This window comes from Hypomesus transpacificus, chromosome 7, assembly GCF_021917145.1.
Source record: "Hypomesus transpacificus isolate Combined female chromosome 7, fHypTra1, whole genome shotgun sequence".
Taxonomy (NCBI): Eukaryota; Metazoa; Chordata; class Actinopteri; order Osmeriformes; family Osmeridae; genus Hypomesus; species Hypomesus transpacificus.
The window spans coordinates 7181687-7198420 of NC_061066.1; the positions used below are offsets into that span (position 1 = coordinate 7181687).

Consider the following 16734-nt stretch of genomic DNA (forward strand, 5'->3'; position numbering starts at 1 on the left):
GAGTCACATGTTTAAACTGATCATATTTATAGAGTGGCTCTGTGGACTTTAAAGCACTGATGTGTCAGTGCACCTGGCGTGGGTTGGTGTGCGTGTCATGATGTGCGTTGGGGCTCTGTATAAGAGCGTCTGCTAAATGACTAAACGTAAAAAACGTCTAAACGTACATATAGGGGCCTCATCCTGGTAATTAGCCCCAGGCCTCAAAATGTCTTAATCCAGCCCTGCTGCCAGGATTAGCAGCCCTATGTAGGCATGTAGGTCAGTTGCGTCCATGCCTTTCCACTCCTCTCCGCGTTTCAGATAGCCTTCCCGATTTGTCTCGTCCAAGATCACTCTTTTGATTTGTGGCGTGACAAAGAGTAAAAACGAGGAGACCATGTCGTGAGCGTGGGAAATGGCGTAAGCTGTGGGTCACATTCTCTGCGTTGCGCTCTCCCTCGTCTTCTTCTTCGTCTGACACATTCTCTGCATGGCGCTCTTCCACGTCTTCTTCTTCTGACACATCCTCTGCCTCCTCTTCGGAGTCACCCTGCTCGACGTTTGCAAACATTTGCTGTAGAACTTGCAGCGCAGTGAAATCCTCAGCCATAGCTGCGTGACTCTAGACGACTGCTGGCCTGACCCTAACCCACTGAATGTATGTAAGTAGTAGCACTTCCCCAGACATTCTCCTCTGAAACGTCCGAGCGCTCAGTGTCCAAGCGGACAACGCTGTGGGTAACAACGACCCGGAGACAGCGAGAGTGGCATAAGATAACATTCCCCTTTCCTTCAACCAAGCTCATTCATCCGACCGAGACGAGGGCACTCATTCCTCCAACCTAGTTGAGGGGGAAGGGCTTGTATTTCTCCAACCTAGACCATGAGGGAGGGGGAGGGGGGAAGGGCGTGGGGGGAAGGGGATCATTTAGTCTACACTTGACTTGACTCCAAGTCCGCCACACGGACTGACTTGTATGGGCTCTTAGAATGACATGAGGGGGGTGAAGGGGAAAGGTATTAAACGCCACTGAAGGGAGAAGTGTACTCAGTTCCGCTCAGCAGAGGCGACAGAGACACAGGCTCCGCTCAATCATGTCCTACTATGAGGTATGCGGCAAGGTCTTATTCAGCTATGTTGTTGTTGTATATCCTTATCTATGATCTGTAGGTGAAAGTTAGTTAACATTTTTACAACTGCTCCAATGGAAGGTCCCATGGTCACAATGCGGCAGGTCTGTCTACTTTTTTGGGGTCTTTGAAATCTATTTTTAGATAAAGGATATTTATAAAAACGGATAAAGGGTCATTATAGTCTGGAAAGTTGGTCTTAGCAAATAGAAAGAGGATTGTGTAACTTAAAAAATATGTTTGGTCAACAATCCTTTCAGTTTTGTCATCCTTTTTTGTCAAGGCAAGTTATGGCGGCTTGTGAAACAGCTTATTCTCTCTCACCTACTAGTGTCATTCTATGTCTCTTATGATTCTTTCTCTCTCTCTCTCTATCTCTCCCTACAGCATATTGTGTTTGACGTAAACGACACTGATTCTGGCAACTTGGGGGTGGACCTGGAGGAGCCGTGTGACCTGAATCAAGTGATAACCCCTGACCTCCAGCGAGTGTTCCTCCCTGTGGTTTACGGCTTCATCTTTGTCCTGGGCATCGCTGGGAACGGCCTGGTGGTGATGGTGCTTGGCTGCCAGCGCAGGTGAGCATAAAGATGGATGATGTTGATGATGAACAAAGACGATGACAAAGATGAGATTAGTTTTGTCAGACTTTGTATATTCTACTTTTTAGTTGTTGTTGTAAATTTAAGATCCGTGCATCTGTTTATTGTATGCACCTTCCTGCCACAGCAAATTCCTTGTGTGCGTGAACACATTTCATGGCGAATATAAAACAAACGTAGAAGACGACACACAGAGTGTTTTTATCTGATTGTCGCCAGGTCCAAACTGAGTCTGACAGACCGCTACCTGCTGCACCTCCGCGCTGACGGACTGGCGATTTGGATTAGGCGCCTGTGTGGCCGTGCACGTCATCTACATGGTGAAACTGTATGGGAGTGTGCTCATCCTGGCCTTCATCAGTCTGGACTGCTACCTAGCCATGGTCAAAGCAACAGACGCACACGCCTCAGGCACGAGACAGCTACTGGCACGGAGACTGGTGTATGTAGGTGAGCTATGTCTCTAGCCTCTTCCCTTATCTCTCTCTCTCTCTCACGACGTGCCCATGCCTTAGATGTACAGAGATACATCTTCACTTGTATTCTCCATCTCCTGATCAGACCACCGAATCTCCTCTTTGTCTCCCCTCACCCCCTCTCCTTTTCCAGGAGCCTGGGCGCCTGTGGCTCTCTTGGCCGTGTCAGACATAGTGTTTGGCAGGACTTGGGAAGCAGGAGATGGGACGATTGTGTGCCAGCGCTTATACTCAGCTCACAACGCTCCTCTCTGGGTGTCGGTGTTCCACCTGCAGCTGGTGTTTGTGGGCTTGGTGGTACCGGGCCTAGTTTTGCTGGTGTGTTACTGTGTCATCGTGTCCAGGCTGACCTGCAGCGGCCCTCTGCAGGGGCAGAGACATAAGCGCAGAGCTGTCAGGACCACTGTGGCGTTGGTCCTCTTCCTGTGTTGGCTTCCCTATGGCGCTGGCATCACTGTGGATGCCCTCATGCGCCTAGAGGTCCTTCCCAGGGGCTGCAGGCTGGAGGTGGTGCTGGGTGTGTGGCTGGCGGTGGCTGAACCAATGGCATTTGCCTACTGCTGTCTAAACCCGCTGCTGTACGGCTTCCCGGGGGCGGACTTCAAGAGCTCCGCCAGACGGGCGTTGGCGCTCTGTCGCGTCGTCTGTCGTCGGAAGATTCCACCTCGCAGACGCCCAGGAACCTCTACTAACACAGAGTCTGAATCATTTAGTCTACACTTCAGCTAACAGAATATGGTGTATATGAGTAGAGGGTAGTCTGCTGATCCATGACTTTGTCCCTTGTCTGAAAGATAAACTTTTCTGTAAATATGGTTTGTTGGTCACAGTTGTTGCTGTTGTTTTTAAGTTTGTTTATATACAACAACATTTCTAATTAAATGTTCTCACTTTTTGTGCTACTCTTCCTGTCTCTCAGTGTTTTCAGTGTGTGTGCGTGTGTGTTTCAATTATTTTGGAGGTGTTCACCCCCTCCCTCCCCAGTTAGTGCTGGTAGTCTTGGATGTGTCTACATCACTGTTATAATCATCATCATCGTCACGCGCCCGACTATGACTTAACTTTGACTCATGATGGTTTCTGAACAAACGCATGTCGAAAGCACTTACACATTATATTGACAATGCAACTAAGTTTTAGACTAGTGGCTTGTTTGACCTGGCTTGTTTGTAAGTGAAAGGGTCACTGCATGAAAGCTGGTGAAGGAGACCATATCGACAGTTAGTGTGAAACCTTCCCACTTACACATTTCCACCGGGTGAAAGAAACAGAAGCTGGTGGAAGGTTACTGTTGTAGCAGAGCCAACAGACAAACCACGTACCCTCACACCTTTCCCCTACCCCCGACGAGGAGAAAGGGGGTTTCCCCCCTTGTCCTTATCTCCAGAGCAGGACCTTCAAAGCTTCTGGCCCAGCATGGGGTCAGAAGGTAGACCAAAATGGCCTTACAGTATGGAGACAAAGGAGTTAGGAAAGACTAACTTTTCTGGATTTACAAACATATTCTCAAGGACTACATGGCTTATGGACACTATTTCAATGACAGTAGTTGATGTGTTATAATGTATGCTTTACCTTTTATGCAGTGTTGATATAATTTGATGTTTTAATGTAACTTCCTTTCCTGTTACGATAAATCAGTTAATCTTGATATCAAAATGATTTTAATCTACAAACCAAACCATTTATTAATGTCCGTCCGTCCGTCCGTCATCTGCCGCTTGTCCGGGGATTGGGTTGCGGGGGCAGCGACATAAGCAGGGAGGCCCAGACTTCCCTCCCCCCGGCCACTTCCACCAGCTCTTCCTGGGGACCCCGAGGCGTTCCCAGGCCAGCCGAGAGACATAGTCCCTCCGGCGTGTCCTGGGTCTTCCCCGGGGCCTCTTCCCAGTGGGACGTGCCCGGAACACCTCACCAGGGAGGCGTCCAGGAGGCATCCTAATCAGATGCCCGAGCCACCTCAGCTGGCTCCTTTCGACGGGGAGGAGCAGCGGTTCTACTCTGAGCCCCTCCCGGATGACCGAGCTTCTCACCCTATCTCTAAGGGAGAGCCCGGACACCCTGCGGAGAAAGCTCATTTCGGCCGCTTGTATTCGCGATCTCGTCCTTTCGGTCACTACCCATAGTTCGTGACCATAGGTGAGGGTAGGAACGTAGATCGACTGGTAAATAGAGAGCTTCGCCTTTCGACTCAGCTCCTTCTTCACCACGACGGACCGATGCAGAGCCCGCATCACTGCGGACGCCGCACCGATCCGCCTGTCGACCTCGCGCCCCATTCTTCCCTCACTCGTGAACAAGACCCCAAGATACTTGAACTCCTCCGCTTGGTTCAGGATCTCCTCCCCAACCCGGAGATGGCACTCCACCCTTTCCCGGTCGATTACCATGGCCTCAGATTTGGAGGTGCTGATTCGCATCCCAGCCGCTTCACATTCGGTTGCGAACCGCTCCAGTGAGAGCTGAAGGTCACGGCCCGATGAAGCCAACAGGACCACATCATCCGCAAAAAGCAGCGACCCGATCCTGAGGTCGCCAAACCGGACCCCTCAACACCCTGGCTGCGCCTAGAAATTCTGTCCATATAGGTAATGAACAGAATCGGTGACATAGGGCAGCCCTGGCGGAGTCCAACCCTCACCGGAAACAAGTTCGACTTACTACCGGTAATGCGGACCAAACTCTGGCACCAGTCGTACAGGGACCGGACAGCCCCAATCAGGAAATCCGGTACCCCGTACTCTCGGAGCACCCCCCCCACATGAGCCCCCGAGGGACACGGTCGAACGCCTTTTCCAAATCCACAAAACGTGCAGACTGGTTGGGCGAACTCCCATGTACCCTCCAGGACTCCGTGGAGGGTATAAAGCTAGTCCGCTGTTCCACGGCCAGGACGAAAACCACATTGCTCCTCCTGAATCCGAGGTTTGACAATCCGACGGACCCTCCTCTCCAGGACCCCTGAATAGACTTTCCCAGGGAGGCTGAGGAGTGTGATGCCCCTAAAGTTGGAGCACACCCTCCGGTCCCCCTTTTTAAAGATGGGAACCACCACCCCGGTCTGCCAGTCCAGAGGCACTGTCCCCGATGTCCACGCGATGTTGCAGAGTCGTGTCAACCAAGACAGCCCTACAACATCCAGAGCCTTAAGGAACTCCGGGAGGACCTCATCCAACCCAGGGGCCCTGCCACCGCGGAGCTTTTCAACCACCTCGGCGACCTCAGCCCCAGAGATAGAAGGGCCCCCCCCGATGTCCCCAGACTCTGACTCCACGTCAAAAAGCGTGTTGGTGGAATTAAGGAGGTCTTCAAAACTTCCTTCCACCGATCAAGGACGTCCCCCGTCGAGGTCAGCAGCGCACCATCCCCACCGTATACAGTGTTGACAGAGCACTGCTTCCCCCGCCTGAGCCGCCGGATGGCGGTCCAGAACCTTTTTGAAGCTGTTCGGAAGTCATTCTCCATGGCCTCGCCGAACTCCTCCCATGCCCGGGTTTTTGCCTCCGCGACCGCCAAAGCCGCGTTCCTCTTGGCCTGCCGGTACACATCAGCTGCCTCTGGAGTCCTACCAGCCAATAAAGTCCGATAGGCCTCCTTCTTCAGCTTGACGGCATCCCTCACCTCCGGAGTCCACCACCGGGTCCGAGGGTTACCGCCGCGACATGCACCGACCGCCTTGCGGCCGCAGCTCCGGTCAGCTGCTTCAACAATGGAGGCCGGAACATGGCCCATTCGGACTCAATGTCCCCGGCCCCCCCCGAGACATGATCGAAGCTCCCGGAGGTGGGAGTTGAAGCTCCTTCTGACAGAGGGTTCCGCCAGCCGTTCCCAGCAGACCCTCACATTACGTTTGGGCCTGCCAGGCCTGACCGGTGTCCTCCCCCACCATCGAAGCCAACTCACCACCAGGTGGTGATCAGTTGACAGCTCCGCCCCTCTCCTCACCCGAGTGTCCAAGACATGCGGCCCCAAGTCTGATGACACAACTACAAAGTCGATCATCGAACTGAGACCTCGGGTGTCCTGGTGCCAGGTGCGCATATGGACACCCTTATGCTTGAACATGGTGTTCGTTATGGACAAGCCGTGTCTAGCACAGAAGTCCAACAACAAAACACCACTCGGTTTCAGATCGGGGGGGCCGTTCCTCCCAATCACGCCCCTCCAGGTCTCACTGTCATTGCCCACATGAGCATTGAAGTCCCCCAGGAGGACTAGGGAATCCCCGGGAGGAGCGCTTTCCAGCACCCCCCCCAGAGACTCCAAAAAGGGTCGGTACTCTGAGCTGCCGTTTGGTGCATAAGCACAAACGACAGTGAGGACCCGTCCCCCCACCCGAAGGCGGAGGGAGGCTACCCTCTCGTCCACCGGGGTGAACCCCAATGTACAGGCGCCGAACCGAGGGGAAACCAGTATTCCCACCCCAGCTCGACGCCTCTCACCAAGGGCAACTCTAGAGTGGAAGAGAGTCCAGCCCCTCTCAAGGAGACTGGTTCCGGAGCCTATGCTGTGCGTCGAGGCGAGGCTGACTATATCTAGGCGGAAACTCTCTACCTCGCGCACCAGCTCAGGCTCCTTTCCCGCCAGCGAGGTGACGTTCCATGTCCCTAAAGCTAGCTTCTGCAGCCGAGGATCGGACCGCCAAGGCCCCCGCCTTCGGCCGCCGCCCGTCTCACACTGCACCCGACCCCCATGACCCCTCCTACGGATGGTGAGCCCACTGGAAGAGGGTCCCACGTGCCCATGGGAAAAGGCCCGGCCACCAGGCGCTCGCCATCGAGCCCCACCCCCGGGCCTGGCTCCAGGGGGGGGCCCCCGGTGACCCGCTTCCGGGCAGGGGCAACTGAGAACCATTGTTGTGTTTCTTCATGGTTGGTTTTTTGAGCCATGCTGGTCTTTCACCTGGAACCTGTTTGCCTTGGGTGACCCTACCAGGGGCATGAAGCCCCCGACAACATAGCTTCCAGGATCACTAGGACACGCAAACCCCTTCACCGCGGTAAGGTGGTGACTCAAGGAGGGGGACATTATTAATGTTGTATTGTTATATTTTGAAGTATAAGAAATACATGGACATTTGAAATAGCTGAACTCTGAAAAGTTATCAACTACTTCACACCCATACGTCAATCTCAGGATGGACGCCCAGGTAGGAGTAACTGACCAATCAAAGAGTTCACCTCCAAAAGGATACCCCCCTTTCGCAAGGATTATAAAACCCTGAAGCACAAGAAAACCTGGATTTTTCGGATTCACCGGATATGTTCGCGGCACATCTGACCTATCCTTCTCAATCAGCAACTCACTGGACCACCAGGAACTTTAACAAAAGATTCCTTTGCTCTAACCGTTTGACAACGACTAACGGAACTTTGATTCTTCTTCTTCAAACTGACAACAGTAACTGCGATATTGCTACGTTTCTTACTTGTGAATATTGGCATATTGTGATTTAATTTGTTACGTTAGATTTTTAGTTTGCAAATGATTTAACCTTACTTTCGTTGGGATTAGTTAACATAGACTCCCTCCATTGTTCTCCTGAAGCCTATCTCTCTCTCTCTTCCCCTCCCCACGCGCTCTCAACCCACCATCTAGTATTCCGCTCTCATCATAGTTTAGGACCTATTGTATACTGTTTAACTCAACTCACTCTCAACTAGCCTATAACTTCTTTGGTATTTGTTCATCATAATTACATTTTCTTAAATAAATCATTGTTTATAATACTCGCGTTATCCCTCACGTTATCTGATCTGCTCTACTTTCATGGAATTCGCTACTTAAGATTAGACTGATTATTACGAATGCTATTATTCAATATTATTCAATAAGGTTTTCTCTGTCCCTTAAATAAATCCGAGGTGGTGCCCCCAAGAACTATATACTTTATTATAAATTAAGTATTGTTAATCTTAACCGTGCAAACCACGCTACACTGTGTCAAAGTTTCCTGTAGAAGAGAAGGATTAGCAGATAAATACAGGGAGAAGGAAGAGGGAATGTATCAAGGAAGCGACACCTAACTACTGTATACAGATATTGTGTAAAACCTGAATGCGTGATGATGTTTCACTCTATTTTTGTATTATGAAAAGTTGTCACAACATGGCTGTGGGTCACAACGACCCGAAGATAGTGCGAGGGTTCCACTTAGTGGTAACTGGTGATATGTCACGTGATATGTGACATTCCCTCCCCTACGCATCTACAAGGGGGGTCACAAGGACCCGGAGACAGCGCGAAGATGGCATAATAGACAACGCTGTGGATCACAACGACCCCGATACCGCGCAAAGGATAAAGAAAATGTTTCACTTTATTTTTTTTGTCATGAACAGGTGTCCCAACATAGCTGTGGGTCAAAACGACCCTAAGGTAGCACAAGGGTTATAATGGGTATGTTTCATTCCAGGAGGAACTCCAGCATACTCTGAAGTATTTACAGGAGAAGCTGAAGATCTTTAATGAAGTTAAACAAACCTGTGATCAAACCGCAAATCATATTAAGGTAAAAGTGTTGACTAACAAAATAATACAACTTTGACATTTTAAACAAACATCTGTGGCCTGTTCCATAAAGGCCGCTCAAAAAAGCTGGGTTTAAAGTCCCACACCTGACTTGAATTACATTTAGATTTACATTTAGTCATTTAGCAGACGCTCTTATCCAGAGCGACTTACAGTAAGTACAGGGACATTCCTCCCAAGGCAAGTAGGGTGAAGTGCCTTGCCTAAGGACACAACGTAATTTGGTACGGCCAGGAATCAAACCAGCAACCTTCTGATTGGTAGCCCGATTTCTTAACCGATCAGCCATCTCAAAACAATTGTTCATTATTGTTTAATGGATCTAATGTTTTATTTATCGAAGTTGATTTTCTATAAATGTACATATGGAACTGATAGTGGTAAAAAAAAAAATGAAAAAAAAAACATTTTTTTTTAAATCATTGTTTTCCCATCTGGTTAAGCAACAAAATGCCCTAATTCTGACAGTTCGCTTGCCCTGGACCAGGTGTATTTCGCAACATAAGTTAACATAGAACTACATTTAGATTACTTCATTCACTCACCCACCAATCATAGTACCTGCGTTGAGCTGGTTTCATGGAATCGAATGCACTGGAAATTTGTCCTACTAACTGACATGAGCCTGGCTTATTCGGTAAACTCAACAGGGTCCTGGTCACCTAAACCTCTGTATGAATCCCCATGTCTCCAGATTCAGACCCAGCACACAGAGAAACAGATTAAGGAGGCGTTTAAGAAGATTCACCAGTTTCTACAAGAGGAAGAGGAGGCCAGGATAGCTGCACTGAGGAAGGAGGAGGAGCAAAAGAGTCAGATGATGAAGGAGAAGATTGAGGGTCTGAACAGACAGATATCAACACTTTCACACACAATCAGAACAATAGAGGAGGAGCTAAGAGCTGAAGACATCTCATTCCTGCAGGTCAAGACTGATCTCTAAGTTCATATGGAATGGCTTGCTGGGTGTGTTTATGAGTGTCTAACTTCATCTTCTTTTTTTAATTTTTATATAATTATTTTTATATGGAAATGTTTATGAACACATTCATATTCTGAGCATACATTTTAGCAGACATATCCATAGTTTTTTGTTGTTTTTGTTTACATACACATACGAACAACAGTATCCCACCCACCCCACCCACTTGAATATGTAGTACACACACTTAGACTAGCAAAAAGAAGAAAATAGAAAAATAGATACAGTAAAAATAAATAAATAAAACAGTAAGCAAGGTCATCATATTTAGTCGTGCCAAATGTCATCATGTACTTGTTCACATGCATATTCACAGACACTCTACATTGTAGGCTGACATGCCAGCATCAATCCACATCGTAATTACACAGACAATGCATCATGCATACATACGGCACTCTATACATGATATAGGGCCCTGATGCAAGAAATTTTGCTATGGGGTGTCAGGTATAGTTTTGAGTTTCTCTATGTATTTCAAAACCGGATCCCAGTTGGAGTAGAATTTGTCCCTTGACCCCCTAAGCGAGTATTTAATTTTTCTCTAATTGTATAAAGTGCATCAGGTCACACATCCACAAAGATGCTTTGGGAGGGTTTTTTGATTTCCAATGTAATAATATTCTTCTGCGTGCAAGCAGAGTCACAAAGGCCAATATGTTTTTATAACTATTTCTTACTATAGAATGTCTACGATCTGTGATACCAAATATAGCTGCAGCTGCATTTGGTTGGAAATCAGTATTGAGCGCCTCAGATAATGTTTTAAAAATCATAGACCAGTAAGTGACCAGAGCAGGGCATGACCAGAACATATGGGTTAAATTGGCAGGGGTGTGGTGACATCTGTTACAACTAGCATCAGAATCAGGATATATTTGAGCTAATCTTGCTTTGGAAAAGTGAGACCGGTGTAAAACTTTAAATTGTATTATACTTAATTTCGTACAAGAAGTGCTGTCATTCACTCTTAGTAAAGCACAGTTCCACATGTCATCTTCCATGTCTTCCCCCAATTAATCTGCCCAGTCCGCCCTTATCTTCGCGATGGTTATGGTTTTAAGAGAAGCTATACAATCATGTATTCTAGAAATTAGCCTTTTTGAATTGAATGGGGATTCTAGCAGATCATCTAAGTCTGACACTGAAGATACATTTGGAAAGTTGGGGTCCTGGCTCATAAGGAAGTGGCGTACTTGAAAATATTGAAACAGGCTAGATCGAGGAAGGCCAAATTTTTGTGATAAGCAATTAAAAGCTTGCAAATACACAATTTATGTACATATCTCTAAATTTAGAAATGCCATGTCTCCGCCAAAAAGAGAATGTAGCATCTAATTTAGCTGGGGGGAAAAGATGGTTGTTGCATATAGGGCTGAAGCTAAGAGTTTGTTTGAAACCAAAGAACCGTCTCATTTGAAACCAGATCTTCAAAGTATTGATGACAATTGGGTTGTTTGTGAACTGGGTAGTAGAAACGGGAAGACTGGAAGTGACCAGAGCCGTGAGAGACGTTGAGATGCATGATGTAGCTTCATACTGGCACCAGTCTGTATCCGGAGTATGAAGCCAAAACATTATTTTTTGAACATTTGCAGCCCAGTAGTAGTAGAAAAGGTTAGGAAGAGCTAGGCCTCCCCTGCAATTTAGGCCTCTGTAGAAGCTCTATACGTACCCTAGGGTTCTTGCCATTCCAAATAAAAGAAATAAAAGCGCTATCAATACCTTTAAAAAAAAGACCTAGGAAGGTAAAGTGGGATACATTGAAACAGGTAGAGGAATTTTGGGAGCACACTCATCTTGATGCAATTCACTTTACCTGCTTAGGACAAGTGGAGGGTTCTCCATTTCTTTAGATCTAGTTTGACTTTATCAAGTAGAGGAGCAACATTTTCCTGGTAGAGGTTTTCCATATCTCTTGTGATGTTAATGCCCAAATATTTAAAACCGTTTCTAGACATTTTAAATGGTAAAACATTATCCTGGATTTGAAGAGCCAAGTTGTTAACAGGGTAGCATTCACTTTTACTAAAGTTCAGTTTATACCCGGAAAATTTACCAAATCTTAACAGAGCATGGGTGATATGAGGTGCACTAAGAATAGGGTCCGAAACAAATAATAATAAATCATCGGCATATAAACTTAGTCTATGCTCATCTCCCCCTCTGAAAATTCCACTTATAGATGGCAATGATTTGAGCACGATGGATAAGGGCTCTATGGCCAAGGCAAATAACAGTGGACTAATTGGACATCCCTGACGGGTCGCTCTCGACAGAGTGAAGTACTGTGATTGCCTGCCGTTAGTAACCACCGAGGCCTTTGGTGAACTGTAAAGAAGTTTAATCCATGAAATAAAATTTGGACCATACCCAAATTTCTTTAAACACGTGAATAAATATTCCCACTCGACCCTGTCAAAAGCTTTCTCTGCGTCCAGTGAGATGACCACCTCAGGTACCTCACTGGACGCAGGGGAGTGAATAACATTCAAAAGCCGTCGGATATTTGTAAATGAGAGTCGACCCAGAATGAAACCGGTTTGGTCAGCAGAGATCACATCAGTCATTGTGGTTTCTAGGCGTAGGGCAAGCGCTTTAGCTAGGATCTTCACATCACTGTTTAGGAGGGAAATGGGTCGATATGAGCCACAATCTGTATTCTCTTTACCTGGCTTAAGCAGGAGAATAATCGATGCCTCAGTGAGAGTTTGTGGTAATGACCCACGGGACCTAGACTCTACAAACATTTCAAGTAAAATTGGGGATAGTTTCTTAGAAAAAGTTTTAAAAAATTCTATTGGGTAGCCAGGTGTCTTACCACTTTGCGTTGCCATTATTGCGTTAATAATTTCAGACAGTTGTAATGGGAGTTCGGTCTTTGTCTTATCCGTTACCTTTATGGAAGGAGCTTCAAGATTGCCAAAGAAATGTTCCATATCAGTTCTATCATTGGTCGCCTCTGATGTATACAGGTTAGAATAAAATTAGGTAAATGTCTCATTAATTTCTCCCGGTTCAGTAGTTAAATCCCCATTTGGTTTCCTTATTTGTGGGATTTGTTGAGAAACAGATTCGGCCTTAAGTTGGTGTGCTAGAAGGCGGCCAGCCTTTTCTCCATGCTCATAAGCATATCCACGTGATTTTAACAAAAACATTTCTGTTTTACTGGTTGACAACAGGTTATATTGAGTTTGTAGGTCAAGCTTTTTTTATAGAGTACAGGGGATGGAGATGAAGAGTACCGAGAGTCTACTGTGCTAATTGATTTAATAAGCTGGTCTCGTTCAAGTCTACGCATTTTATTGATTCTTGCTGAGTATGATATAATCTCACCTCTGATCACAACCTTCAGTGTCTCCCAAAGCAATGAGGAGGAGACGTCATCTTTTTTGTTGGAAACCATAAAGTTGTCAATTTCTTTGTTTATCAAATCACAGAATGAACTATCAGCCAGTAAGGTTTTGTCTAATTTCCAAGGAGGACGTTCCGAATCGTTAGGAGGAAACACAAGATCTAACAAAACAGGGGCGTGATCAGATTCAACTATGGTTGAATAATCAACTTTTGTGACAAAGGGAAGAAGGTTTCTATCAATAAAAAAGTAGTCTATTCTGCTGTATGAGTGGTGAACCGGGGAAAAGAAGGAGTAGGATTGACCAAGTGGAGAAAGAGAGCGCCAGGGGTCAACACCTCCTATTTGATCCATAAGAAAGGATAAAGATTTGGCCATTTTTGAAGGATCTGTAGATTTAGGATTAGAGCGGTCCAATATTGGGTTAATCGTGCAATTCAGATCACCTCCTAAAATTAATTGTTGTGAGTTTATGTCTGGTGTTAATGAGAAAACTTTACCCATGAATTTATCATCATCCCAATTTGGGGCATATATATTAACCAAAACGACAGGCTTGTGGAAAAGTAGCCCAGAGACCATGACAAAGCGCCCCTGTGGGTCAGAAATAATAGTGGTAGCACTGAACTGGATTTTTGTATGTATCAATATAGCGGTCCCACGTGTTTTGGAATCGAAACTTGAGTGGAACACATGTCCCACCCAAGCTTTCCTGAGTCTAATTTGATCTTTCAGCAACAAATGAGTTTCTTGAAGAAATGCAATTTCGCATTTTAAATATTTAAGGTGATTGAATATTCTAGCTCTTTTTACAGGCCCATTTAAGCCTTTTACGTTCCAGCTAATAAACCTTACATCAGCCTTTCTTACATTAGTTCTTTGTTCCATGCTTAGATCAGAAAAAGGATAAAATTGTTATAATAACTGTAAAGCAAATAAATGGTCGCAACAAAAATGTGTACAGCTCCATGGATAACCTCATTAAGAAAGAGTGAGATAAAGAAATTAAAAAAAAAATTAAAAAAAAAAAATATTCTAGTGGTGTACCGTCCCATAACCCTGTCCCATACCCCAGACATAGACACAGACATAACTAACACTAAGCCTATACTTGTTCCTCTCCCTGAGGCAAGCTGCAGGCATAACACTATTTCCAAAAACTTCTGGTAGAACATCATCTTCTTGCTTCTAGCTAAGAAGGCTCCCAGTAATAATATATAAACAAGCTTTACACAAAGGCCATGAAGGCAAAAGCAGGGCGGAGGGGACAAAAATATTATAAAGTAATAATTAGGTGTAAAAAAAAAAAATATATAAAATATATATATGGCACATCCATGTAATGGAAAAGCTACGTGTCCCCCTCCCCTTCTCTTTTGTTCCCCCTAATTAGCCCGAACATAACATGAATGAAAGCAGTAGCACACAGAGTAACACAAGATCCGGCCACTTTTTTTCCCCATTCTTTAAAAAAAAATGTTTTATCCCTTCTAAACATGTTATCCCAAAACGTGGATGAAAGCACAGTAGCCTACCCTAAAATCCAGGGCGTATGACAGACTAACTGCAAAGGCAACGTACACAGTAGAGTGTGCAATATTTACTGACCGTCTCAAGTCCATATAGCGAAGGTAAACGCTGCTGAATTTTTACTTTTTAATCCTCTGATCGTAGAACCTCTGGGCCTCAACAGGTGAGTCGAAGGTGAGCACGTCGTCCCCGTGTGTCACGCGCAGCCTGGCAGGGTAGATCAGGTGAAACCAGACGTTCTTTTGGTAAAGGGCTTGTTTTATCCCGTTAAATGCAGCTCGCTGTTTAGCAAGAGCTGCGCTGTGATCTTGAAACATCCTTATGACAGTTCCTCCGTACCGCAGTTCGTGATTCCTCGCACAGCGCAGCGCGGCTTCCTTCTGTTGGAATCGGGAGAAACAAACCAGGAATGTGCGCGGAGGCTTTCCTTGTGTTGGAATGTGTTCACTGTTGTTTGGAGTGAGTCCAGCGAGGCTTGTAATGGCTTTGTAGATTCTTGAATCAGAAGAGAAACATCATCCCTTAGTGTGGTTCTCTGCTTCGCAAATTCTGCAGCCAGTTGATCCTTAGAAATGATAGCGGTATCCACGGTTGCTCCCGGTCCTGAAGGTTTTTTCGCTGTCGGAGGGCTGTTAACTGAGAACGTTTCTAGCTTACTTGCGGCGCTAGTAGCAGCGCGTGTAGCTGGGGTTTGTGCACAGCAACCTGATTTAGCAAACTTTGAATCGCTCATTTTAAGTTGAAACATTTAATGAAACTCACTAATGTCAAAAGCACTGGGAAGAAAGTCTGATAAAAACGAATATAGCAAAAAGTAGACTGGGAGCCTTCTTTCGTGCGTCCGCTCACCACATTTGCCAACCGGAAGTGTCTAACTTCATCTTCTGTATCTCCACAGAACTACAAGGACACAGTGAAAAGGTAAGTGACCTGCCTCCTGTCTCTCTCTTCTCTGTGGTTGTGAACCCAATCCCACAGCAGTTCTGACTCCAGAATGTTCTTCCAGTCCACTCTGCCGGATCCACAGCTGATAAACATGGCCAAACATCTGGGCAAACTGACCTTCAGAGTCTGGGAGAAGATGCAGGACATTGTGACATACAGTGAGTTTTTAATCATCAAGTAATCATCTTCATTTTCAATTTTGTACTTACATTATCCTGCATTACTACATTTACATTTAGTCATTTAGCAGACGCTCTTATCCAGAGCGACTTACAGTAAGTACAGGGACATTCCCCCGAGGCAAGTAGGGTGACGTGCCTTGCCCAAGGACACAACGTAATTATGCTTGGCGGGGAATCAATCCGGCAACCTTCTGATTACTAGCCCGACTCCCTCACCGCTCAGCCATCTGACTGCCTACTAATCACAATCTGTCTCATCATGATCATACCTGTCCATAAACAATCCATGACACGACAGTACTAGACCCCGAAGCCATTTATTTTGAGAATAATGGCTGGCTGATGAAGTTATTGGCTGGCTAGCCAGCTCAGCCAAAACCTAAATGGCTGCTGCAGCCGCCAAAATGTTAATAGCTACAAATGGCTGAAGCTGCCACTTAATGTCTACAGATGTGTATATTATACTGATTTACGAGATCTCAATATTTTTCAAGCAATGTATGGCTTACACGTGTATATATTTCCACAAAATGCAATACAATGTAATAAAAAACACCAGATTTAACTTAACAAATTATGTATTTATTTTTTTCATATCTGTATGCTACTTGTCATTTTCAAGTACAATGTGGCAACTGTGAACAAATGTATTTATTGCCCTATTCACTCATTAAATGTGTGTTTCTATGTAAATCCATAAATGAGTGGTTATGTAAGGTGAAATTAAGTGACTTAAGTTCATCAATCATTTATCATGGGACAGCCCTAAATGTATTAGCCATACACTTGATTTACTAAGACCCAATGTGTTATGCATAGGCAGCAAAGTAAAGAGGACAGTGGGACATGTGACAACCCATGTTATATCTCATCCTGAGATTATATGCTTTCAAAAAATATATTAATCATATGAGTTTAAGTTGTATACAAGAACTTGGCATTATCATGAATGAAGGTCATCATATTACACTTTGAAGGAGTAAGTGATGATCGTTTGCCATTGAGCAGAAGGCCAGTG

General features: G+C 45.7%; 2 protein-coding genes across 2 annotated transcripts in view; both read left to right on the top strand.

Moving 5' to 3' along the window:
- The first annotated feature begins 1077 nt into the window (after positions 1-1077).
- LOC124469609 (C-X-C chemokine receptor type 4-like) lies at positions 1078-2920 on the top strand. Its single transcript, XM_047023004.1, is given in 5 exon segments — positions 1078-1092; positions 1501-1691; positions 1935-1970; positions 1972-2165; positions 2325-2920. Coding segments are annotated over 5 exon segments (1032 nt in total).
- Positions 2921-8299: 5379 nt separating this feature from the next.
- Positions 8300-16734, top strand: part of LOC124469784 (E3 ubiquitin-protein ligase TRIM39-like) — a 39986-nt gene continuing 31551 nt past the window's right edge. The window contains 5 exon segments of the mRNA XM_047023280.1: positions 8300-8350; positions 8607-8702; positions 9417-9647; positions 15488-15510; positions 15568-15692. Coding sequence (XP_046879236.1) covers positions 8300-8350; positions 8607-8702; positions 9417-9647; positions 15488-15510; positions 15568-15692 — 526 coding nt within the window.